The sequence below is a fragment of the Oryctolagus cuniculus genome, chromosome 14, assembly GCF_051225735.1.
Source record: "Oryctolagus cuniculus isolate XC-2025 breed Fujian yellow rabbit chromosome 14, ASM5122573v1, whole genome shotgun sequence".
NCBI classification, from domain to species: Eukaryota; Metazoa; Chordata; class Mammalia; order Lagomorpha; family Leporidae; genus Oryctolagus; species Oryctolagus cuniculus.
This window is the reverse complement of record NC_142880.1, coordinates 96,983,821-97,006,613: the sequence shown is the minus strand read 5'-3', so window position 1 is coordinate 97,006,613 and position 22,793 is coordinate 96,983,821. Positions and strand designations below refer to the sequence as shown.

The 22,793-nt window shown below is 58.6% G+C and overlaps 1 protein-coding gene across 4 annotated transcripts; it reads left to right on the top strand.

Moving 5' to 3' along the window:
- The first annotated feature begins 21 nt into the window (after positions 1-21).
- On the top strand, positions 22-18,028 carry TRIP13 (thyroid hormone receptor interactor 13). 4 transcript variants are annotated; one of them, XM_089313327.1, is made up of 13 exons: positions 22-228; positions 1,306-1,471; positions 3,246-3,330; positions 4,173-4,228; positions 5,307-5,397; positions 8,042-8,114; positions 10,806-10,869; positions 11,618-11,704; positions 11,901-12,007; positions 13,873-14,026; positions 15,258-15,370; positions 16,344-16,413; positions 17,153-18,028. In XM_089313327.1, exons 1-13 carry the CDS (start codon positions 137-139, stop codon positions 17,246-17,248), a joined length of 1,254 nt encoding a protein of 417 aa, XP_089169453.1. In that variant the 5' UTR covers positions 22-136; the 3' UTR covers positions 17,249-18,028. The 4 variants fall into 4 exon arrangements, with proteins under 4 accessions (XP_089169453.1, XP_051696527.1, XP_089169456.1 ...); XM_051840567.3 differs by having other exon boundaries at positions 3,201-3,330; XM_089313330.1 differs by lacking the exons at positions 8,042-8,114; positions 10,806-10,869 and having other exon boundaries at positions 46-228; positions 3,201-3,330.
- Positions 18,029-22,793: the final 4,765 nt, after the last annotated feature.

Sequence of the window (22,793 nt, the reverse complement as noted above, 5' to 3'; positions counted from 1 at the left end):
ACCGCGACGCCGAGCACTTCCGGGTCAGGGGGCGGGGCGCCGCGCGCGGCAGATTCGAAGCGCGGGCGGGGCCGACGGGCTGAGGCGGCGGCGGCGGCCACGCTCCGGCCGGGGTCCCTCTGCTCCCGGTGGCGCCATGGACGAGGCCGTGGGCGACCTGAAGCAGGCGTTGCCCTGCGTGGCCGAAGCGCCCACGGTCCACGTGGAGGTGCACCAGCGCGGCGGCAGGTGAGACGCCGGCCCGGGCAGGCCCGCCCGCCGCTGAGGGCCCCACCCCGGGGGACCGAGGAGACCCCGAGGAGACCCTGTGCCCGGAGCGCCGGGAGGAGAGGCCGCGGTTCCTCGGGCCCCGCGGTGGGCTTGGCAGGTTGCAGCTGGCCGCGTGGGGCGGGACAGGCCGCGGTTCCGTGGGCACAGGCACGCGGCGCGCTGAGGGCGTGGGCACGGGCGCCGGGGGCTGTCGGAGCCGGCTCGGGGCGGCACAGGCGGGATCCGCGCGGTGCGGGCTGGCCCGAGTCGGTGGCCGAGCCGGCCGGCGGCCAGCGCTCTCGGGGTCCGGGACCCAGCGGCGCGGCGGGCAGGGGGCTCCGGGGTCCGGAAGCCCAGCGCGCGGCGGGCAGGGGGCTCCGGGGTCCGGGACCCAGCGCGCGGCGGGCAGGGGGCTCCGGGGTCCGGGACCCAGCGCGCGGCGGGCAGGGGGCTCCGGGGTCCGGGACCCAGCGCGCGGCGGGAAGGCGGCTCCGGGGTCCGGGACCCAGCGGCGCGGCGGGCAGGGGGCTCCGGGGTCCGGAAGCCCAGCGCGCGGCGGGCAGGGGGCTCCGGGGTCCGGGACCCAGCGCGCGGCGGGCAGGCGGCTCCGGGGTCCGGGAAGGGTGCAGCCCAGCGCGCGGCGGGCAGGGGGCTCCGGGGTCCGGGACCCAGCGCGCGGCGGGCAGGCGGCTCCGGGGTCCGGGAAGGGTGCAGCCCAGCGCGCGGCGGGCAGGGGGCTCCGGGGTCCGGGACCCAGCGCGCGGCGGGCAGGGGGCTCCGGGGTCCGGGAAGGGTGCAGCCCAGCGCGCGGCGGGCAGGGGGCTCCGGGGTCCGGGAAGGGTGCAGCCCAGCGGCGCGGCGGGCAGGCGGCTCCGGGGTCCGGGACCCAGCGGCGCGGCGGGCAGGCGGCTCCGGGGTCCGGGACCCAGCGCGCGGCGGGCAGGGGGCTCCGGGGGCGGCCCAGCCCGCCCGCGCCGGCGTGCGCCCCCAGGTCTTGGGGAGGCGGGACTGGTGGCGTCGCGACTCGGGTCTGCCCTGTGCTTGCTGCTTTCCCAGCACCGCGAAGAGGGAAGACGTGAAGCTGGCTGTCAGAAAGCTGCTGGACAGACACAACATTGTGTTCGGCGACTACAAGTGGACTGAGTTCGATGACCCTTTTCTGAGCAGGAACGTGCGGTCTGTGGCGCTCGTTGACACCGAGCTGAAGGTGAAAGCCCCGCAGGTAACTCCTGGTTCCGGGCCAGAGAGGGACCCCCGCTCTCGCCAGGGCCGTGGGGACCGGCTGGCGCCTGCTGGGGACAGCTACTCTCGTGGCTGTAAGGGCCCAGGGGCTGCGTGGGAAGTGGCCCTGGGGTCAGGATGCGCTCAAGTTAGAAACCAAGGGTCAGTGCTGTGGACGAAGGGCCGTCAGCGCTCCGTGTGCGTCGGCACCGTGGCCCGGGAGGGGCCGTGGGGGCTACGCATGAGACCGCTGGTGAGCGGGGGGCTGCTTCACCAGCTGTCCTCGGGGTTCATTTGTGGGGTTGGGGGGTTCTGTTAGAGTGCCTGTGCTGGGGCGATCCTGACACCACTGTGAGAGCAGCCCCAGAAGTGTGCACAGGGAGGACACGTCCCCTAGAGCTGTGCACGCGTGTCTGGTGAGGCAGGGCCTGAGCCTTGGCGTGTAAGGCGGGCCTCCTCACTGCTCCGTCAGCAGGGGGGGAGGGGAAGAGCTCTCCAGCACGCTGTGCGTGTGCTTGGCCTGTCCTGACGCGGGCAACGCTCGCTCCTTGCCTGCACGTTCACCGGTGGGAATTGTCCTAACAGAATTTGACAGTGCTGTGTGAACAGGTGTGTGTTCTGTGCTGCCAGTGACAGCCAGCACCTCGAGGTATTTCAGTTGCCACCAGTCAGATACTGGTTTAACGCTTTTGATGCATTTTCACCAAATACGATGTAGCCATTGAAAAGCATGAAATGGATTTTTATCTACTGATGTCAGATGTCTCCGAGCTATAGGAAGTGGGAGAAGTTACAGATTAGGGAAGCGCGCTGGCAGAACTGAGTGCTGGTCAGATGGTGTCAGCACGGTACATCTAGGTCTCTGAGCTTGTAGTTAGGGCTGTCTTCATTCTGTGTTTGTTTTGTTTTGTTGTTGTTTTCAGATTCATCCATTTATTTGAAAGGCAGAGTTACAGAGAGGCAGAGAGAGAGAGAGAGGTCCTGCATCCTCTGGTTTACTCCCTAGATGGCCACAATGGCTGGAGCTGTGCCGATCCAAAACCAGGAGCCAGGAGCTTCTTTTGGGTCTCCCACAAGGTCCAGGGGCCCAAGCACTTGGGCCATCTTCCACTCTTTTCCTAGGCCATAGCAGAGAGCCGGATTAGAAGCGGAGCAGCGGGACTCGAACCGGCGCCCATATGGATGCCAGCACTGCAAGCGGCAGCTTTACCCACTACACCACAGCCTCACTCTGTGTTGTTCGCATTTTTCTCAACAGTGACGTGTTACACTGTGAATATGAAGAAACAGTTGTGGTTTTTTAGACGTATGTAAGGGAGCACAGGAAAGGAGTGAATAAACACTTTTAAAAGCTAAACTTAGGGGCCGGCGCCGTGGCGCAGTGGGTTGATCCTCTGCCTGCGGAGACCAGAAGAGGCACCTGGCTCCTGGCTTCTATCGGCACAGCTCCAGCTGTTGTGGCTACTGGGGGGTGAACCGGCGGAGGGAGGACCTTTCTCTCTGTCTCTCCCTCTCACTGTCTAACTCTGCCTCTCAAATAAAAAAAAGAAAAGAAAAAGAAAGCTACACCTACACGTGTAAATAACCTCATCTCATCTGAGATCAAGTATGTAACTACTACTCAGTTCACCTCTGCTTTTTGGACTTTAGTGCAACTTTGTGCTGCTGGAATTCGAAAGGGAGCTGTTTTAAATGTGTGTGGATTGTGTGGTGTCTCCCTCTCTTCACAGCCCATTGATTTGAGTGCATGCACTATTGCACTTCACATCTTCCAGCTGAATGAAGATGGCCCCAGCAGTGAAAATTTGGAAGAAGAGACAGAAAACATAATTGCAGCCAATCACTGGGTTCTGCCTGCAGGTACTGGTGCCGGCCGGTGTGGGGCCGGCCGGGGACCGCACGTGTCCTGGGCTCACTAAGTCGGCCGGTGTGGGGCCGGCCGGGGACCGCACGTGTCCTGGGCTCACTAAGTCGGCCGGTGTGGGGCCGGCCGGGGACCGCACGTGTCCTGGGCTCACTAAGTCGGCCGGTGTGGGGCCGGCCGGGGACCGCACGTGTCCTGGGCTCACTAAGTCGGCCGGTGTGGGGCCGGCCAGGGACCACACGTGTCCTGGGCTCACTAAGTCAGTCCCGGGCTTTTTGTTTTCTAGGATTTTAGGAGATGTTTTATTTTTCATGAAACGAAAGGGTTTCACAAAAGAGGAAAGTAGGGGTTTCGGTGTAAGGCTGCATTGTTCTTTGGCCAGGCACCTCACAGGCGGTGCTGCCGAAGCTCTTCTCGTGCCCAGCTGTGCCCCCCCCCCCTTCCTGTCTGTGGATTTTGCCAGTGTCCAGCTGTGGGAGTTCATTTGATCGTCAGGTTCTGTGTCCCGTGTCCCAGTAGACGTGGCCTGCCACATGGGCAGGGTGGTGGTATCTGTGCTGGTGTTCAGACGTGGCTCCCCAGAAGATGACAAGATGTGGAAGTCTGTCTTTTACTCATTTAATTTATTTGCCAGAAGTCAGCTGTGACTGGCACGTATTTTGCACCCTTAATTTCAAGACAAACTAACATTTGAAGAAAAAGTTGAGAAGCACACGCGTCCCTGTGATGAGACTCAGCCCACGGCACGCAGAGCAGCGTGGGGGCAGCAGCCCAGAGAGGCGCCAGGAGCGGCGAAGTCTGCTCTCCTCAAGTTCGTCTTGGTTTTCTTCTCTCGCAGCTGAATTCCACGGACTCTGGGACAGCCTGGTATACGATGCGGAAGTGAAGTCACACGTGAGTCGTGGTTTTCCCCAAGCACCCTCTTACTTGGAGAAGGTCGCTCCTGTGGCGCCACTACACCTCTGAGCGCCGTGGCCCGGAGGCTCTCAGGGATCCCTGACATCTGTCCTGTGTGCCGGCCCAGTGTGGAGCTCCCTGAGAGGGAAGAGGGAGGAGAATAGCTTGAGGAATCCCCCTCTTCCGGGGAGGTCTGGGCTTCGGGGCAGCCCTGCAGGAGCAGGAGAGAAGCAGGGCCAGGCCAGGAGCAGCGGGCCCACGCCTCGTTCTCTTCACGCTCTGGGGCGTGGTGGCAGACGGCACCTCGGCCATCCCAGCGGCTGCACAGAGCCCTGCTGTTGTCTGAGACTGTACCGTGAGACTGCCCATAGTTCTCCCACATGGGGAGGGATCTCACCTGTTAGCTCATAAATCCCCTCGTGGTATCATTTAACGTTGACGTTTTGAATAGAAGTGATCGTATTGTTCTTTTTTTTTTTTTTTTTTTTTTTTTTTTTTTTTTTTGACAGGCAGAGTGGACAGTGAGAGAGAGTGACAGAGAGAAAGGTCTTCCTTTGCCGTTGGTTCACCCTCCAATGGCCGCCGTGGCCGGCGCGCTGCGGCCGGCGCACCGCGCTGATCCGATGCCAGGAGCCAGGTGCTTTTCCTGGTCTCCCATGGGGTACAGGGCCCAAGCACCTGGGCCATCCTCCACTGCACTCCCTGGCCACAGCAGAGAGCTGGCCTGGAAGAGGGGCAACTGGGACAGAATCCGGCGCCCCGACTGGGACTAGAACCCCGTGTGCCGGCGCCGCTAGGCGGAGGATTAGCCCAGTGAGCCGCGGCGCCGGCCGATCGTATTGTTCTTTAGTTGAGATAGTCCTAGCCAGCTTTATCCTGTCTTTTCAAGATGCCTTCAGAAGTGAGAGCCTGGAGGTGTTCACCAGGCACGTGGAGGTGCTGGTCCCCCCGCAGGCGGCCTTGCTGCCCTGGCTGCCTCTTCACTGGGGAGAGCTTGAGGGGCCACCAGCGACTTTGCTGGGAACCTCTGCCTCCCTCACAGGTCCCCTCACCTGAGCTCTCTCTCCTCCATCAGCTCCTCGATTACGTGATGACAACCTTACTGTTCTCGGACAAGAATGTGGACAGCAACCTCATCACCTGGAACCGCGTGGTGCTGCTGCACGGTAAAGCACGTGGGCCCCTGGGCACGGCCAGCGGCTGCGGTGGGCTCCTGTGGGGGGCTGCAGCCGTGCCGTCAGCCTGCCACACTCGCACCCGACACATCCTTGTCACATGGGCTCCTGGGCTCGGCCAGTGGCTGCAGTGGACTCCTGTGGGGGGCTGCAGCCGTGCCGTCAGCCTGCCACAGTCGCAGCCAAGCCGTCAGCCTGCCACACTCGCACCCGACACATCCTTGTCACGTGGGCTCCTGGGCTCGGCCAGCGGCTGCGGTGGGCTCCTGTGGGGGGCTCCTATGGAGGGCTGCAGCCGTCAACTTGCCACAGTCACACGCTTGGCACTGGCAGCCTACACATCCTTGTCTTGTGACTTTCTGTGTTACTAAACTTTTCAAATAACTCCACCTATTTACCTATTTTCAATAGTTCTTTAGGATAGAAACTGTCGGGTAGTTATTTGTAATATCCTCAGAACTTCACCTGATGACTAGTCGATTACTAAATCACACTTTCAAAGAAATTTTGTCTGGCTCTTCTCAGGAGATAAAATTGGTGGATTTTTCTCCATGTCACTATATGGAAAGTGAACAAAGGTGCAGCCTTTCTACTTTCAAGCTTGAGCGATCATGCTAGGGGGTTTCTGTGCTCTGCCAAGGGTGAAGTAGTGCACTGCTATTGTCCGACCATTTGAGATCATAGTTTCAGACCAGAGTCTCACGGTGGGGGGTGCTTTCCCAGAATGGAGTCTCAAGTGCTCCAAAATGGAGTCCCTACTGTCAAGGTGCTACTTCAAGAGGAAGGGGGAGTGGGGCTGGGGCCGGGAGAGGGGGTCAGAGTTGGGAGGCATCTTACAGAAGGGGAAAAAATGCCTACCCAGACCACTGCGGTGGAAGCCCTAGAGAAAGTCAGCTTTGTGCAGTTCAGGTTGTCTGACTGCATGACAGGGGTTGTGGTGCACCGGGGTGAGCCGCCAGCTTGGGGTGCCCCAGTCTCATCTCAGATGCTTGCTTCGGGTCCAGCCACTCCATCTCCCACCGGCTTCTCGCTAACGCAGCCCGAGTAGGTGGGTCCCTGCCGCCCGTGGGGGTGCCCTGGAATGAGTTGCTGACTCCTGGCTTCTGTCTGGCGCAGGCCTGGCCGCTGTAAGCATCTGGGAGTGAACCAGTGGATAGAAGGTCTCCCTGTCTCTCCTTTGTCACTCCGCCTTTCAAATAGCTATAAATCTGTAAGAGAAAAGGTGTTCTTGTACACAAACTGAAGAACTGGTTTGTGTCTTTTTAGATAGCAGATGCCCCACGGAGTGCCCTGCTTGCAGGGTCGGAGGACACGGTCAGTGGCCCTTGTGATGGTAAAGTGCATTGTTCTGGGTAGGCAGTGGCCCAGCAGTTGGGGTGCCAGCTTCCCTTGCTGGAATGCCTGGGCACCCAAACACTTAGACCATCCTCCACTGCCTTCCCAGGCCATAGCAGAGAGCTAGATCGGAAGAGGGGCAGTTGGGACTAGAACCGGAGCCCATATGGGATGCCAGCACCACAGACAGAGGATTAACCTACTGCACCACAGCACCAGCCCCTGGAATATCCTTATTTCATATGTCATCTTTTAAAAAATTTATTTTAAGATTTATGTATTTATTTTGAAAGAGCAACAGAGAGAGAGGGAGAAAGAGGGGTCTTCCATCCACTGGTTCACTTCCCAAACGGCCACATAGCAAGGGCTGGGCCAGGCTGAAGCTGGGAACCAGGAGTTTCATATGGATCTCACGTGCATGGCAGCAACCCAAACCCTCGGACCATCTTCCACTGCTTTTCCCAGGCCATTAAGAGAGCTGGATCAGAAGCAGGGCAGCCGGCACACAAACCAGTGCCCATGCGGGATGCCGACGACAGAAGTGGCAGCTTTACCTGCTGTGCAACAGCGCTGGGCCCTCATAAATGAATTTTTAAAATAATTTTCCGTTTAGAATTGATTACGTATTTCTTCTCCAATCACTGAAAGTACTTGGAGAAAATCAGAGTTGGACCTGTCTTCGTTTTCAGCCAGGTGGCAGTCATTGTCCCTTGAAGTCACCTCAGTTCTGCAGGCCTTGTCCTTATGCAGGACACACAGGGCAGGGACGGGTGCCAGAGGAGCCCTCGCCGTGCCACTCTGGCTCAGCGTGGGCTGCAGGCCCGCCTGTAACTCCCTTCAGTGAGAGATGGCACTGCTGTGGCTCCCGGTTCCTGCGGAGGTCCTGATGAGGGTGGCTCTCTGTCTCTCTCTCAGGAGAGGTGTGTTGACCTTTGCAGGGTGCCTGGGTAGTAGATTTCACAGAGGAAGTGTGGGGCTGAGGACAGGTGTCACACTAGACTAGACCAGAAAGTGCTGTGTGGGGCTGTGGCCAGGGGCAGTGTGCTGGGTGGGGTAGGAGGTGGAGGCTGACACCAGAGCACGCAGAGGAGCCCGGATACTTAGAAAGAGGAATGGACTTACAGTATGTTCCGTGCATTGAAGTTGCTGGAAGACTTCACAGGTTACCCAGCGCTGTTTGTAGTAGCAGCGTTAATGGTGCTCAACTCTCATCTTATATTTGGCAAATAAGGCAAATACCAGCTGGAGAAATTTGCCACATCACTGACTTGAAATCGTATTTTCTTGGATCCTGTTACAGGTCCTCCAGGGACTGGGAAAACATCGCTGTGCAAAGCGTTGGCCCAGAAACTGACCATTAGACTGTCCAGCAGGTAACTTGTGGGCAGGCGAGAGAGGAGCAGCAGGGATGGGATTTGTAGCATAGGAAGCTGCTTTGCTTGAGAATTGTTTCATGTGAATAACAGGTTCCTCTCCTTTCATGTGAATCAGTCGTCGCTCTGTGCTTAGCATCGTCTCAAGTTTCGGTTTCAGTGTATTGAGACGTGTTTTAATTTGTTGCCACGTGTAGCCTGGTCTGGTGGACGCCCCAGGGCGAGAAGAGCGGGTGTTCTGCACTGCTGGACGGTGTGTGCAAACGTCTGGTCAGGGTGCGTGGTGTCCCTGCTGGCTTCTGTCCACTTACCCTCGGAGAGTGAGCAGTGTCCAGGGCTTCCGTTGTGGGTTGGTTTGTTTCTCTTTTGAGTTCTGGCTGTTGAGGGTTAATGGTTTTCACCACAATTGGAAAATGTGTGGTCATTGTTCCTGCAGCTAATCTCATTCTTCCCTTTTGTTTGAGAATCTGTTATCTTCACATTAGACTTCTTGGTATTGTCCACAGGCCAAGTAATGTACTTGCCCATTTTATGTTTCTTAAAAAATAACCTGTGCTTCACTTTGAACAGCATCTGATGCTACAGCTTCAATTTCTTTCTTTCTTTTTTTTTAAGATTGATTTATTTATTTGAAAGTCAGAGTTAGAGAGGAAGAAAGAAATGGAGACAGAGAGAGGTCTTCCATCTGCTGGTTCACTCCCCAAATGGCCACAACAACCGAGGGTTGGGCCAGGCCGAAGCCAGGAAGCAGGAGCTTCTTCCGGGTCTCCCACATGGGTGCAGGGGCCCAAGCACTTGGACCATCCTCCACTGCTCTCCCAGGCCGTTAAGCAGGGAGCTAGATCAGAAGTAGAGCATCGGGACTCGAACCAACACCAGTGGAGATATCAGCATGCAGATGGCAGCTTAAGCTGCTGCGCCACAGGGCCAGTCCTACAACTTCCATTTCTTTAATTTCTGCAGCATCCAATCTGCTTTTTAAAATCTGCTCAGTGAATTTTTATTTCCATTAGTGTATTATTGTTCTTCTCTATAGTTGTCCTTTCTCTCGTTGTGCTTTTGTTGTGTCTTGAATACTTTTGTAACAGCTGCTGTGACGTTCTTGTCTCCTGATTGCATTGTCGTTAGCATATCTGAGTCTGACAGTTGTCTGGTTCTTCGGCTGATGAGTGACATATTTCTGCTTTTTGGTATGTCAAGGGATCTTTGGACGCTAAACATTGAGATTTGGAGTGTCTCGATGTCTTCTCAGGTGGTTGGATTTCAGCTCTTGTCGTGTGGTGTGAGCTTCCTGAGGTTTGTTTTAAGCTTGTTAGTGAAGGGTCTGGGTTTAGTGTCGTCTCTGCTGGGTGCCGGGAGTGATCCCCAAGTGCCCTCCACGGTGGCGCCAGAGCTGAGCTCTTCTCAGCTGCTGTGAGCTCACAGGGCTCCAGCCTCACAGAACGCGTGCCTCAGTGTTCTGCACATTTCTAGGTGTTTACCTCGTGTCCCCTTGCCCTCTGCTGTCTCCAGCCCCCCTGGCTCCCTGAACTCTGGCCTCTGTCACCTCCAGAGACCGCATGCTGTGCCTACAGCCAGGACAGCCGCAGGCCGCAGCTCACTCCTGTCCCGTGGTCACTGCTGTCTAGCAGCCTCACCGGGCGCTGTTGCATTGGCCTTTGTCTCTTTTCTCTATGCTTAGTCACAGGGCAGCTCTGGTATCTACTGTTCCAGCGGAATTAGAAGAGAAGTCCTGTGAGATGTGCTTCTGTGTGTCTGTTTCCTTCTTCTGAAACGTGTCATTGGCGTTTCCACACAGGGCGCGTGCTGGGTTTCAGTGCTTCATGTTAGTAGCCCGGCCCTTGTCTTGACAGCTGCGTTAAAGGTGGCCAAAGATGGCTTCCTAAAGGCCAGAGAAGATTTCATTATAAGAAATAGAATTGATTCCAGTTCAGAGATCCAGAGATACATGTTTATTTTAGGCTTAGTAATGGCAAAATAAATCTGACCAAGCCTTGTGCTCACTTTGTTTAATGTCCAGCCTGGTTGTTTTTCCGTTAGGTCGTCTTCCTCCCTGAGAACACAGTTAAGTAGTCTTCGTTACCAGTGTTAGTGAGAGGGAGTGGTCTTCCCTGTGGGTGTTAGCAAGTGGCCTCCTTCTCTTTTTTAAATGGAATGCCAGTGACGCCTCGGAAGTCCTGTTTCTCTGCAGACGTTTGGTTTTGGGGGGCAACGTAAGGAGTGCTTGGAGTCGGCCTTTCTCTTGCCCCTCTCGTTTGCTGTTTGACTTTAGTCTGAGGTGAGCACGTCAGAGCCGCCCGCTGCCTGCTCGTGGGCAGGGAGCAGGCACGCTGGTTCCTGACTGAGCTTCCCGGGGCTCAGGTCTGTGCAGGAGAGTGAGCCACATGCTCTTGTCCATGGGGAAACGCTCAGCTCCTGCCCAGAACGCAATTCTTGTCTTTGTTTGCTTGCTGTATTAGTATTGCCAATGATTTTTAAACATAAGACTATAAATTATAAGTAGATTAAAATGGAGGTTTTACTCTTTAATTCATACAAGGTTATGGAAAAACTTAATTTGCTGTGATCCTGTTGGGTTTGCGAAACTGTGGATACATAGTGGGCTGGGTGCCTCCTTCTTGGGTGGCTGCTCCTAGAGACGCACAGCAGTGATTTGTAAAGTAATTTTCTTGGCTCATTTTTGTTATCTAGGTACCGGTATGGTCAATTAATTGAAATAAACAGCCACAGTCTGTTTTCCAAGTGGTTTTCTGAAGTAAGTATTAAATATTAATTCTGATCAGCTCAGTTGCTGACTATGTGATTGAAAGCAGCGTGACTATATCAGGCAGATAGGACAGACGTGGTGTGCATTAGGCCGACGGGGAAGCTGTAGGGAGGAAGATGGGGGCTCACGAAGGGTTCCAGTCCGGTGGGACCTGGCACGGGCTGAGCCTGAGCGCAGCCTCCCTTAGTCACGTCCCTCACCTCCAGCAGGGCCGCAGGGCACTGCAGACCCTTAGCGGGGAACGGAGCCAGCACTCGCCGTGGGCTGTGCCCCTCCGACACACCTCCGTGCTGCTGTGCATGGAGGCTGGCTGTGAGCTGAGGGGGGGACAGGGAGTCCCATGCTGCCCCTCGCCTCTGAAGGGACCTGCCCGGGACCTGGTGTCTGTGTGTCCCACAGTGCACACGCACAGGCTCGGTGGGGACAGGGAGAGCCCTGGGGACGGCACTCAGCCCGTCTGCACCATGCTTCATCTTGCTGGTCTTGAGGACAGTGTGAGCAGGGCAGCCCCTATGCCGTGCTGCACCGGCCCAGAGCAGGTGCGGGCTCAGATCCCAGTCCTGGCTGACGAAACTGAGAGGGAAAGTTCAAGTTGACTTCCACTGCGCTGGCCTGGCTTCTCAGATCTGGAGTGTTTTCTGAGGGGCCCTCAGGAGACCGTGGGCTTGGGGGACAGGGCATGAAGTGCCCGTGTGCTCGTGTGTGTGTTCATCACAAGCTGACGTTTTGATTCCAGAGTGGCAAGCTGGTAACTAGGATGTTCCAGAAGATTCAAGATTTGATTGACGACAAAGAAGCGCTGGTGTTTGTGCTGATTGACGAGGTGGGTGTCGCAGACGTGAAGGAAGTGCCGGGCTGAACCGCCCAGCGTGCTCAGGCCACTGCCGGGTGCCCCGTGCCAGTTCTGCTGCCCGGCCACCCTGGGTGCTGAGCTCCTGCAGCAGGGGTTCAGTTGTGATCTCACTCCTGCACGGGCAGGGCTTGATGCCGTCCCTTCTGACTCGTGGCTCGCGCTGCAGGTGGAGAGTCTCACGGCCGCCCGCAGCGCCTGCAGAGCAGGCACCGAGCCCTCGGATGCCATCCGCGTGGTCAACGCCGTCTTGACCCAGATTGACCAGATTAAAAGGTAACTCCCTGACATTGGGGCCTTTGCATGGGTGATGGATGACATGTGGTGACTGCGTAAGCCTGGGTCTTTCCTCCCAGCTCTTCTAACTAAAAGTGCGTTTGGCGCTGAGTACCGACTCTCACCTGTTTCCACACTAGAGACAGCATACAGTAAATGAAAGCTTTAAAAATCAAGTGTTTTTTAATTTATCAAAAGAGTGCGACTTGGGCAGAAAACGAAGAGTGAAGCATCGCTGCAGCCAGGCGTGGGTGCTAGCGCCGGTGCCGTGAGCGTCTGAGGCGCTCGCATGGGCACAGGGCTGTCACCCTCTTGCCCAGCAGAGTGCTCCCCCAGTCCAGCCTTGTGAGTCCAGGGTCTGCTGTCTGTCAGTCAAAGGTGACTGCTCACAGGAAGTGACGTGCGAATCAGACGCATCGGTTCCCAGCAGTGCCTCAGCAACTCCTTTGCTGATCAGGACTCCGAGGTGCTGAGTGCCCGGGAGCCCACGTGTTCACCAGCTTGCGGGGTGTGCAGTGACAGAGACTGAGCTGTGCTATGGAGCACTCTGCAGACCAGCATGGGGTCAGCTGCAGGAGGGGTGGGGGCCCAGGGAGGGAGAAGGCCTTGCCTGCCTCTAGCTTCCCGCCCACCCTGCTCTAGGCCAGCCTGGTAGGAACGGAAATGGCTTCCTGGTCTCACCTCCTTCCCTCCCCACCTGCCCTCCATCTAACTTACCTGGCTCTGTCCCCGCCCCAGTCCCCTCCTTCACCTGAGTGCTCAGTTTTGTTTTCCTGGAACGTTGCACAGCATTTGACCCCTGGTGACCCGCCCTGCTGCATCTGTTCCTGCCCCGGCCTCTCTCTGCCCTTCTCCGGTGCTGCTCACTGTGGTTGTGGCTGGGTCCCAGACGTCTGCTGGCCTGGAGGCCCCTCCTGGTGGGGCTGTCAGCTGCAGTGACCTCACTGTGATGTCGGAAGATGGGGCTCCCTACCTTCCTCACTTCCTCATCACACGTGAGGTGTGGGCTCAGCTAGGAACAGGGAGATGTGCTTGCCTTCTTCCCCTCTTGTTAGCCCAGCTCCTGGTTCAGGGCCTCTGGCTGATCCCCCTCCCCCCCCCCCCCGCCTCTGGGTCATGGTTCCCAGCTTTGTGCCTGGCTCGGCACCTCCCTCCTGCCCCGCCCCTCACCTGGCCTGCACACCACTGCCAGCCTGGGGTGCCTGGGCCCTTGTGTTCCACCAGCTTTGTTTGGCTCACCCCTGCTTTACAAGGGGGCCCCAGCCTTTGCCAGAGTTTAAGTGAAGCTGACGTCCCGGGTGCTTCCCGGTCAGGGAACTGCAGCTCCCCCACAGGCCCAGACAGGCAGCGCAGCCACATCCTCTGCACCCAGGCAAGGAGCAGCTGCTGCCGCTCTGGGGACATCGGCAAACAGGCCAAACACCAGTGGCTGTTAGTGTGGTGTTTAGAGACTGGAGAGGAAAGCAGACGTCAAACGGGACAGATAATTCAGCTCCACCACTTATGGGAGAGCGGCATGAGCTGTATGGGTTTACTTGTGTGGCTGTGCCAAGGCAAGGGGACGAAGGTGCCCAGGGACATGGCACAGGAGTGAGGGAGTGAGTCCAGCTGGGTTCAAGCAGGGCTTTCGAGAAAGCAGAGGAGCAACCCGAGCAAGGGCCCTGCGAGGGCTGCTTGGCGTGGTTGTGCTGCAGCCCGGGGCGTCCAGCGGGCGTTGGGGTGGACAGGAGTCAGAGCTCAGTAAGGCCCTGCAGGCCACAGACGGCTGATTGGTGCCGGCTGAGCCTTTGCCTCCTGCTGCTTGCACTCAGATGGGGTTGGGCACCATTGAGCCGACTGTGGGCCTTGCTTCCTGGTCGCGACAGGCATTCCAATGTGGTGATCCTGACCACTTCCAACATCACTGAGAAGATCGACGTGGCCTTCGTGGACAGAGCTGATCTCAAGCAGTACATCGGGCCCCCCTCGGCAGCAGCCATCTTTAAAATCTACCTCTCTTGCTTGGAAGAACTCATGAAGGTACCCTCGTTATTCTCACCCTCGTGAGCTGGCGTGACTTGAAATGAGCTGGCCCTGTTGTGGGACACAGGCATTAACCGTAGTCTTGGTCGGAAAGGCAGCCTGGTCTAAGGGTGGGCATGAGGGCCACTGACCCATTAGCTTTGCTCTTTCGGCCAAATAGGGCGATCTCTTCTTATTTGAGACGCTGATGTGCAGGAGGTGGGTGAGTGAACTGTGGATGTGTCATCTGCTGTTCTAGACTGGCCGTGCCTTGGAAATGACCTTCCACTCTGGCCAGGTCTCCCTGCATGAAGGAGGAGACGGTGGTGGGCTGAGCTCACGGGAAGCGGATGCTGGCTGAGCTCGCGAGACTGCAGTCTGACCCAGGGTCTGACCTGTGGGGCTCACTCTGCCTACAGAGGGTCGTTGTAACTGGCCACAGCAATGACCGTGGTTCATGGGAGAGGCACAGTGCAGGTCCTGGCTGTTGTCATCTGACTGAAGATCGGAGTCCAGGGGCTGTCATCTGACAAGTGTTCCTGCTCTGCTCACATGGAACGACCCTGTTCTTCACCGTGCCAAGAGCAACTGACAGGGCCCGTGTCAGTCCCACGGGACCCCATGTAGTCATGTCCCACCTTCCCTGGCTGCAGACAGACTAGCGCCCCCAGACGCTGAGCCTTGAGGGAATTCAGGTGGTGACCAAGCCTGCCAGCAGTGAGGGTACACAGTAGCTGTTGTGCTAGTAGTGTGGAGCTGTGCCCACTCTGCAGCCCACCTCGGCGTCATCAGTCAGGTCAGCACAGCCTCTCTAGTGGCCCCACAGCAGAGAGCTGGACAGGAAGAGGGGCAACCGGGACAGAATCCGGCGCCCCGACCGGGACTAGAACCTGGTGTGCCGGTGCCGCAGGCGGAGGATTAGCCTATTGAGCCGCGGCGCCGGCCTCTTTGCCTTTCAAAAAAGTTAAAAATAAGTAAACAATCTTAAAAAACAAACTAAGGTTGCTCTTTGAGAGGTGTTCGAAGCGCTGGCCGCAGTGTCCCATCTGTGGGTGTAGGTGCTGGACTCGCCCCGTTGGTCAGCTGTGCTGGGGAGGGGTGTGTGAGGGAACAAGCTTGTTGGTGTCTGTACTTCTGTGAGGTGAGCTGGTCTGCGCTCAGGCTGTGTGTGCTGTCTGTCCCTTGCTGAGGGTGCCTGCACTCTGTCGTCTGTGGGCCCTGTCCTAACTGTCCACGCCATGTCTCCCAGTGTCAGATCATCTACCCGCGCCAGCAGCTGCTGACCCTGCGAGAGCTCGAGATGATCGGCTTCATTGAAAACAACGTGTCCAAGCTCAGCCTCCTTTTGAGTGAGATTTCAAGGTGCGCATCAGCCTCGTTTGTGACCTGGGGAATGCGGGAAGCCTAGTGACAGGACAGCGAGGGCTGTGGTGTGAACTCCCGAAGCACCAGAGAGGTGACACGCGTGTGCCTGAGAGCAGAGCCTGCAGTACAGCCCTGCCCCCCTGAGGACAGGAGACGCAGGAGCTGTGAGACCCGCAGGCACGCGTGCTGGTGCCCCCCACTGCTGCAGAGACGAGAAGTGGCCTTGGTGTTCACGGGGAAGCAGAGCCGCGAGGGGCAGCTAGTCGGGGTCTGGGGTTGTGTGGGAGCACTGCCAGGACCCTGTGTGAGGGGCCTCACCACACACGGCAGTCGGGGAGTGAGGGGCCAGTGTGGCAGAGCCTTGGACTTACCTGAAGCCATGAGGAGTTCTTGAGTGAAGGGTAACGTGAAGAACGAAGTGAGTTTTCCTTTTTCTACTCTGGAGAGAGCGCTCCCGTCTCACAGGGCCAGGGCTGGGGTGAAAAGAGCCAGGAACAAGTCCAGGTCTCCTGCACAGGCGGCGGCAAGAGTGCTGGCCCTCGAGCCAGGGCGGCGTCAGCAGGAAACGAGTCAGGGTCAGAGCTGTGCCTGTCTGGGGCCTTGGCTGACCGTGCATGTCCAGGGCGCCTGGCTTTACGCCTGGTGCCCCTGGCAGGTGCTGCATTCCCTGAGCACAAAGAGGGGCGCCACGCAGTGGAACACAGACGTGGGCCTGGGTGGTGCTTGCTTTGGGGTCCAGGGCTACTGCCCCGCCTAGAGCAGAAGCTGAGAATGGGAAGCCAGCCCCACTCAAAGGTCGCAAGGTCAGAAAGGACACAGCGGAGGGAACCAGCAGGGGCTGCAAGGGGAGAGAACGTGGGGCCAAGGGTGGGCCTGGGCCGCCCTGAGCCACCGCCAGCCTCGGGTTTGGCCCTGAAATGAAGGAGTTGTTGCTTGGAACTGACATCCTGCGCTTGGCCGCTTCACACAGGAAGAGCGAGGGCCTCAGCGGCCGGGTCCTGAGGAAGCTGCCGTTCCTGGCTCACGCGCTGTACGTGCAGGTGAGTCTGGGCGCTCGGTTCCCACCCTCACCCTCTTGGTCCACAGGTCTGGGCCTCCTGGGACTCCCACTCGGCAGCCGAGGGGCTGCCTTGCTCTATCCCCGTGCCTAGGCGGAGCTGCGATGGCTGTCTTGAGCTTCCTGGAAGAGGAGGCCGGCCGTGTGTCTGCTCACACACACACACGTCTGCCTCCATCCGGCCCCAGCGTATCCCGTCCCCAGCTCTGGGCTTGGCGCACACAGAACGCGACCTGGGGCCACGGCCTCTCCTGGTCGGGGGGGCTCTGAGAGGGTGGCAGGCAGAGAAGCTGACGTCTGGTGAGAACACGCGTCTCGTAATAGTTCCTTCCCAATTGGTCACTTGGCTCCTGTCTGGTCATAGCAGCCTGTTTGCTGGGTGTGGTGCTCAGAGCTGAGCTGAGGTGGGTGGCTGGGGCCGGTGAGTGGGAGCCGTTCAATGCAGCGAGGGTGCAGGGACGTGGTGACTTTGTTAAGCCAGCAATGTCCTTGGAGCCGCGTGGACCGAGGGCTCCAGGCAGGCAGACCGAGAGGTCCCGAGTCTGTTCCCAACAGCGTCTCCCTGCCTGCAGGAGCAAGGGAGCCCTCGGGTCACCTTGTTTGCCTTTTGTGAAGTAGAGAATGCGTCACATTTGTGCCCTGCTGAGTCCTGGGCTTGCTGAGCCCCTTGGTGTGTCTGCTGCCAGAGGCCCTGCCAGGGTGACGGCTGTGTGCTCTTGCAGGCCCCCACCGTCACCATAGAGGGCTTCCTGCAGGCGCTGTCGCTGGCAGTGGACAAGCAGTTTGAAGAGAGAAAGAAGCTCTCAGCTTATGTTTGACCGGATCCCAGCAGCGGCGTTCCTGGAGCACCACTGCCGGGACGTGGCCTCACGGCAGCCGCCGCTCAGCATCCCCCTGGAAGCCGCCTGGGCCTGCAGGCCAGCCCCCGACGAGGCCGGGCTTCCCGGGAAGAGGTGTGCGACCTTTGTGCTATTCCTGATGCCCGCCAGACCTCGACTTGTCACTTCCGCTCTAGAGCTCATCTGTAGGAAACCACGTGTTTCCTCCACCCATCCTGCCTGCAGCCGACCAGACGCGTCACACTGCCAAGGCTGGCTTTTGTTTAAAAGGAAGCCGAGGACGGGCGCTATGGAAACAAAAGAAAAACGCTGTTGCCTTCGGTAAGCATGAAGCCATAGTGTTTCTCAGGCCAGAACCCAGAGTTGCTTCCTGATGGGAAGCCTGTTCCCAGGCAGAGGGCTCGGTGAAGTGTCCTGTGTGACCATCGGACGCCTGCTCCCTGCAGGGAGCACCGCCTCCCGTGGAGGCGCCTGCGTGCCGGTCATCCCTCGGGACCGCTGCCAGCTCCGGTCACTGCCTGGACGTTTCTGCCCATTTTCTTCTCTGTTCTGATGTTTTTCATGCTTCCAGAGAAGATGCACGTCAGCAGAACAAATAAATGGATCGGTTATTGATGTGTCACAAAATACCATGTTTTGCTTTTATCTCATGCTAAAATAAATCTCATAATACTGTTTTGTACATGAAGTTCACTTTCTAAAGAGTTGTTAACTTTTTGTTGTAGAACTTTTTAAATATTAAATTTTTTCACAACTTTTTTTTTAAATGTATTTATTTGTCAGAGTTACACAGAGAGAGAGAGAGATCTTCCACCTGCTGGTTCACTCCCCAAATGTCTACAATGGCCGTATCTGCACTGATCCAAAGCCAGGAGCCAGGAGCTTCCTCTGGGTCTCCCACGTGGCTGCAGGGGACCAAGGACTTGGGCATCTTCTGCTGCTTTCCCAGGCCACAGCAGAGAGCTGGATCAGAATAGAGCAGCCAGGACAGAACTGGTGCCCATATGGGATGCCGGCATGCGGGCAGTGGCTTTACTCACTAGGCCACAGCACTGGCCCCAATTTTCTCTTCTTTTGATTCTCTCTCCCAGGTGCTTGGGTTTTACTAAAAATTTCTTATGCTGTCACTTAATTGGCATCTGCCATGAGCTTTGTGTGTTTGCCTCATCCAGGGGAAGCCCCCTCACCACAGGGTGGCACCCATAGCCGTGGCACTGGGCTGGGGCCAGGATGCTGGGTCACCACTTGCAGAGGTCCCCCAGGCTGCGCCATCTTTTGGGCTTTAACTTCCAGTCCAGATCCTGACACTGCTCCTGCCCTGGAGAGTGGAGCTGGCCTGGTGGTTTCCTTACGTGAGAAGCCCATGGAGCGGGCGTGGGTCTAGGTCTTCCCTTGTCAGTTCTCAAAAACGGAGTGCCAGGTACACATGGCTGCACTGGTAAGTCTGGTCAAGCTTTAAAAGCCTTTAAAGAAAAATATTGACGTATTTGAAAGGAAAAGTCACAAAGCGAGAAGGATAGAGAGATCCTCCATCTGCTGGCTCACTCTCCAGATGGCCACAGTGGCCAGGGCTGGGCCAGGCTGGAGCCAGGAGCCTGGAGCTCCATCAGGGTCTCCTGTGGTGGAGGGCCCCCCGTGTCTGGGCCGTCTCCTGCTTCCCCAGGTGCACTGGCAGTGCCAGAACGGGCGAGAGGTGTCCTGAGCTAACAGCCGCAGCACCCAGCGCCTGCCTGTTTCTCAGTGTGACAGATGGAGCTGCAGTCACCTGGGTCACAGCCGGGAACTCTGTCCGCGTCCCCCACCGGGAGCCAGAGCTCACATCCAGCTGCCTCCCGGGTGCACAGAGCAGGAAGCGGGACCCTGGAGTGGAGCTGGACTCCACCCCAAGCGCTGCCGTGGAGTGCGGTTGTTCAGCCGCTAGGCCCAACTCCCGTTTCCAGTTGCTTAGAGAAGGCTGTTGCCTCTGTTCTTCCTTCTGCCCTGCGCACCCCCAGGAGGGGTGTGTGTCTGTCCTCCTTTCCCTTTCCCGCAGCGTCTGTAGTTGAGTCCTGTGTCACGGCTGCCTGCTAGCGGGACCTTCATCAGGGCACCTGCTTGCCTGTGTCCCGCAAGCCTGGTGGCTTTATCCCGCCTGGTGACGGCAGGCGTCCCCGGATGCCGGTGAGCTGCTTCTGGAGCACCTCTAGCTTTCCTCTGTGCCTTCCCTGTGCTGCCTGCACACGTGAGCGTCCGTCCTGTGCGCGTCCGGGCCGCGGGCCGTCCTTGTTGCCTCAGAGCCGGGCTTTTCCGTGGGGCTCGGCTCTGGTTCTCACTGACACTGGAGCGGTCTCACTAGCTTTCTTTTGATTCGTTTTTATGTGATATTGTAACATCGTTGTACTTTTTAAAACTTTTTTATCGACTTACTTGAGAGGCAGAGAGAGAGAGAGAGAGAGAGAGAGAGAGAGAGAGAGAGAGAGAGAGACCGATCTGTCTGCTGGCCCTCCCCATTTGGACACACGGGCTTGGGCTGGCCTCGGTCCACTCGGGGGCTGCCTGGCCTTCCCTGGGCACTGAGAGGCCAGAGCCACCCATTTTCCCCGGCTCCTGCCTGTCCCCCAGGCTGCTGTTGTGAGCACTTCACAGTTACTCCTCCCGACTGTGGCTGTTTGAACGGCGTGTGAAACAGCCAGGATTCTGTTACCTATTTATTTATTTATTTATGACAGGCAGAGTGGACAGTGAGAGAGAGAGCAGAGAGAAAGGTCTTTTTGCTGTTGGTTCACCCTCCAATGGCTGCTGCGGCCGGCGCACCACGCTGATCCGAAGGCAGGAGCCAGGTACTTCTCCTGGTCTCCTATGGGGTGCAGGGCCCAAGCACTTGGGCCATCCTCCACTGCCCTCCCTGGCCACAGCAGAGAGCTGGCCTGGAAGAGGGGCAACCGGGACAGAATCCAGCGCCCCGTCCGGGACTAGAACCTGGTGTGCCGGCGCTGCAGGTGGAGGATTAGCCTAGTGAGCCGCGGCGCCGGCCCACCTATTTACTTCAAAGGCAGAGTTAGAAGGGGAGAGGGAGAGAGAGAGATCGTCCATCTGCCGGTTCACTCCCCAAGTGACTGCAATGGCCGAGGCTGGGCCAGGCTGAAGCCAGGAGCCTGGAACTCCGTCTGGGTCTCCCACATGGGTGACAGGGGCCCAAGCTCTCTGGCCGTCTTCTACTGCTTTCCCAGGCAGGAAGCTGCATCGGAAGTGGAGCAGCCGGGACTCCAACCCCTGTCGTCCCACAGTGCTGGCCCCCATTTTTGAATGACATCTTCTCTGGCTTCAGCGTCCCGGGGACTGTTTAAAGGTGGCATTCCCGCAGTGTGACAGGGAGGCACGCAGCGAGCGCGGGAGCAGGGCTGTGCTGGACACGGTGGCAGTGGAAGTGCCGCGCGGCCGGGGCAGAGCCACGCCTGTTCTGAAGGCAAGGTGTAGGAGCCTGCACAGCCGTGGTGAGGCCCTGTGTGGCGGGTGTGTGCGCACGCCCACGCTCTGTGCCTGCAACAAGCTTGGTGGGGGAGCCTGCACACCCGTGGTGAAGCTGGGGGGGGGGGGGGGAGCCTGCACAGCCGTGATGAAGCCGTGGGGGGGGGCATTGCCCACGCTCTGCCTGGAACAAGCTCCGGGGGCGGGGGTGCAGCACAGCCGCCTGGCCTCCCCAGGACCGCCCCTGTACTTGTGAGGTCGCGTCTGCACTCCGGGAGCAATCTCTGGGCACACACTGTTTGTGCCTTCACACTCGGGGCTGACTGCATAGCGTGTCGAAATTAGAGGGCTGACCTCCAATTAAGTGTTCATGAGACTCAGAGCTCAGCAGGATTGAAGCGGCTTAACTGCATCTGCAGAGCGAGAGAGAAGTCACTCTTGTCCCCTGGGCCACGTTCCGACAGATGTCGGGGTGGGGTCCCCAGTGACAGCTTCCGCGGAGCCTCGTGAAAGTGACCCCCGCAGTTGGTAAGTACCTGTGAGAGCAGCGCGGGCACCGGGAGCGACTTCTCCTGCCCTGCGTGGCAGCTCCACCTGCAGACTGTGGCCTCGGAGGCCCAGTCCTGCACCTGCTTTGGGGGGAGGGGCCGAGACTCAGCAGCCGGCACAGGGTCAGCCGTGCCCTTTCTGCTGTCCTCTGTGGTCACTGGTCAGGGTAACAAGGCCGCTTCCTTTAAGCTCAGGGACAGACCTGCCCAGGCCACACGACCCTTCAGGCAGGGCCTGTGTGACAGCATCCGTGGGGTGTCCAGGGAGTGCCAAAGGGAGCTAACCTGGCTGCCTGGAGGGAGGTGCCAGCTCCCCACAGAGCAGGGCCAGGGAGGGGGATGCCGTGGGTCCCATGCTGGCCACCCAGCCCTCCCGGCACATGCTCAACCGGGCACCACCTCTCAGCGATGCTGGCTGGGGTAGTGGTGCGGGTGAAGTGGCCATGCCCCCGAGAGGTGAGTCTGGGGGCACCAGGTCAGGAGGAGGAGGGTGCTGCATGCTCCAGGATCGGGGGCTGGAGTAGCAAGGACCCTAAAAATGTCACACGTTTGCTGTCGAGAGGTCTCAGTGCCCAGGCAGAGAGGCTGGGGACGGAAAGTGCAGGAGAGCCAGAGGAGGTGGGTGGGGGAGGGGACGGGCCAGGGGCCATCAGAGCCCAGGCCCTGTGGGCAGGGGCTGGCCACTGGGGGATAGCGTGTTCACCAGGTTTCCAGAGCGGTCATGCTGCTCCGTCTGATGGCCCAGACCCTGGCCACTAGAGGGCAGCACCTCCCTGCAGGATAGGATGAGTGGCATAGCCAGGATCAGCAGAGACCCCACCACGGTGTGTGTGCAAGTGCACGGTGTGCGAGTGTGCAGGGAAGGATTGCCTCCAGCACTCTTCTGGCCTGTGCTGGGCAGGTTCAGGGTGGGGGTCCCTCTGTGGGCTGGGCTGGAAGCAGGAGCCTGGCTGGGGGAGGCCATGTGGGGAGGCAGGTGGTGCTCGGCCACCTGAAGCCACCCCAGCAGGGCCCACCTGATCTCCCCACCAGGCCCCTTCACCGCGTGAGCTGGGTGTCCAGGCTCTGCGCACAGAGGGTGCACGGTGGGGGAAGGGCCGGGGCGGCACAGTGGGCAGCACCGGGAAGCTGAGCTGGGCACAGTTGGGTGCAGCACCCATCCCAGGTCCCTGAGCCACGCAGCCACACCTGGCAGTGGTGTGGGGACCAGCGCCAGCATGGAGCTGCAGGCAGTCCCAGTCCCCACTTCCACAGGCTCAGGCTGGTGAGTTAAACTCGGCACTTTTAACCCTGGTGCCAGCCCTGCCCACGGCACCAGCCTCCTATACCATGGAGGGGGAGTTGGGGGCTCCACTAGGCCACCCAGTGAGACGGCCACGGTCTCACGCGGAGCCACCCCATCCACCCTGTGTCATCCCTCTGAGGCTGTCCCGAGCCTCTGGTCGTCCCTGGTCCTCTGCTGTCTGGCCCCATCGCAGGCCTTGAGCCTGTTCGCCCCACACTGCGGCAGTGGCAGTGGCCATTGCTTG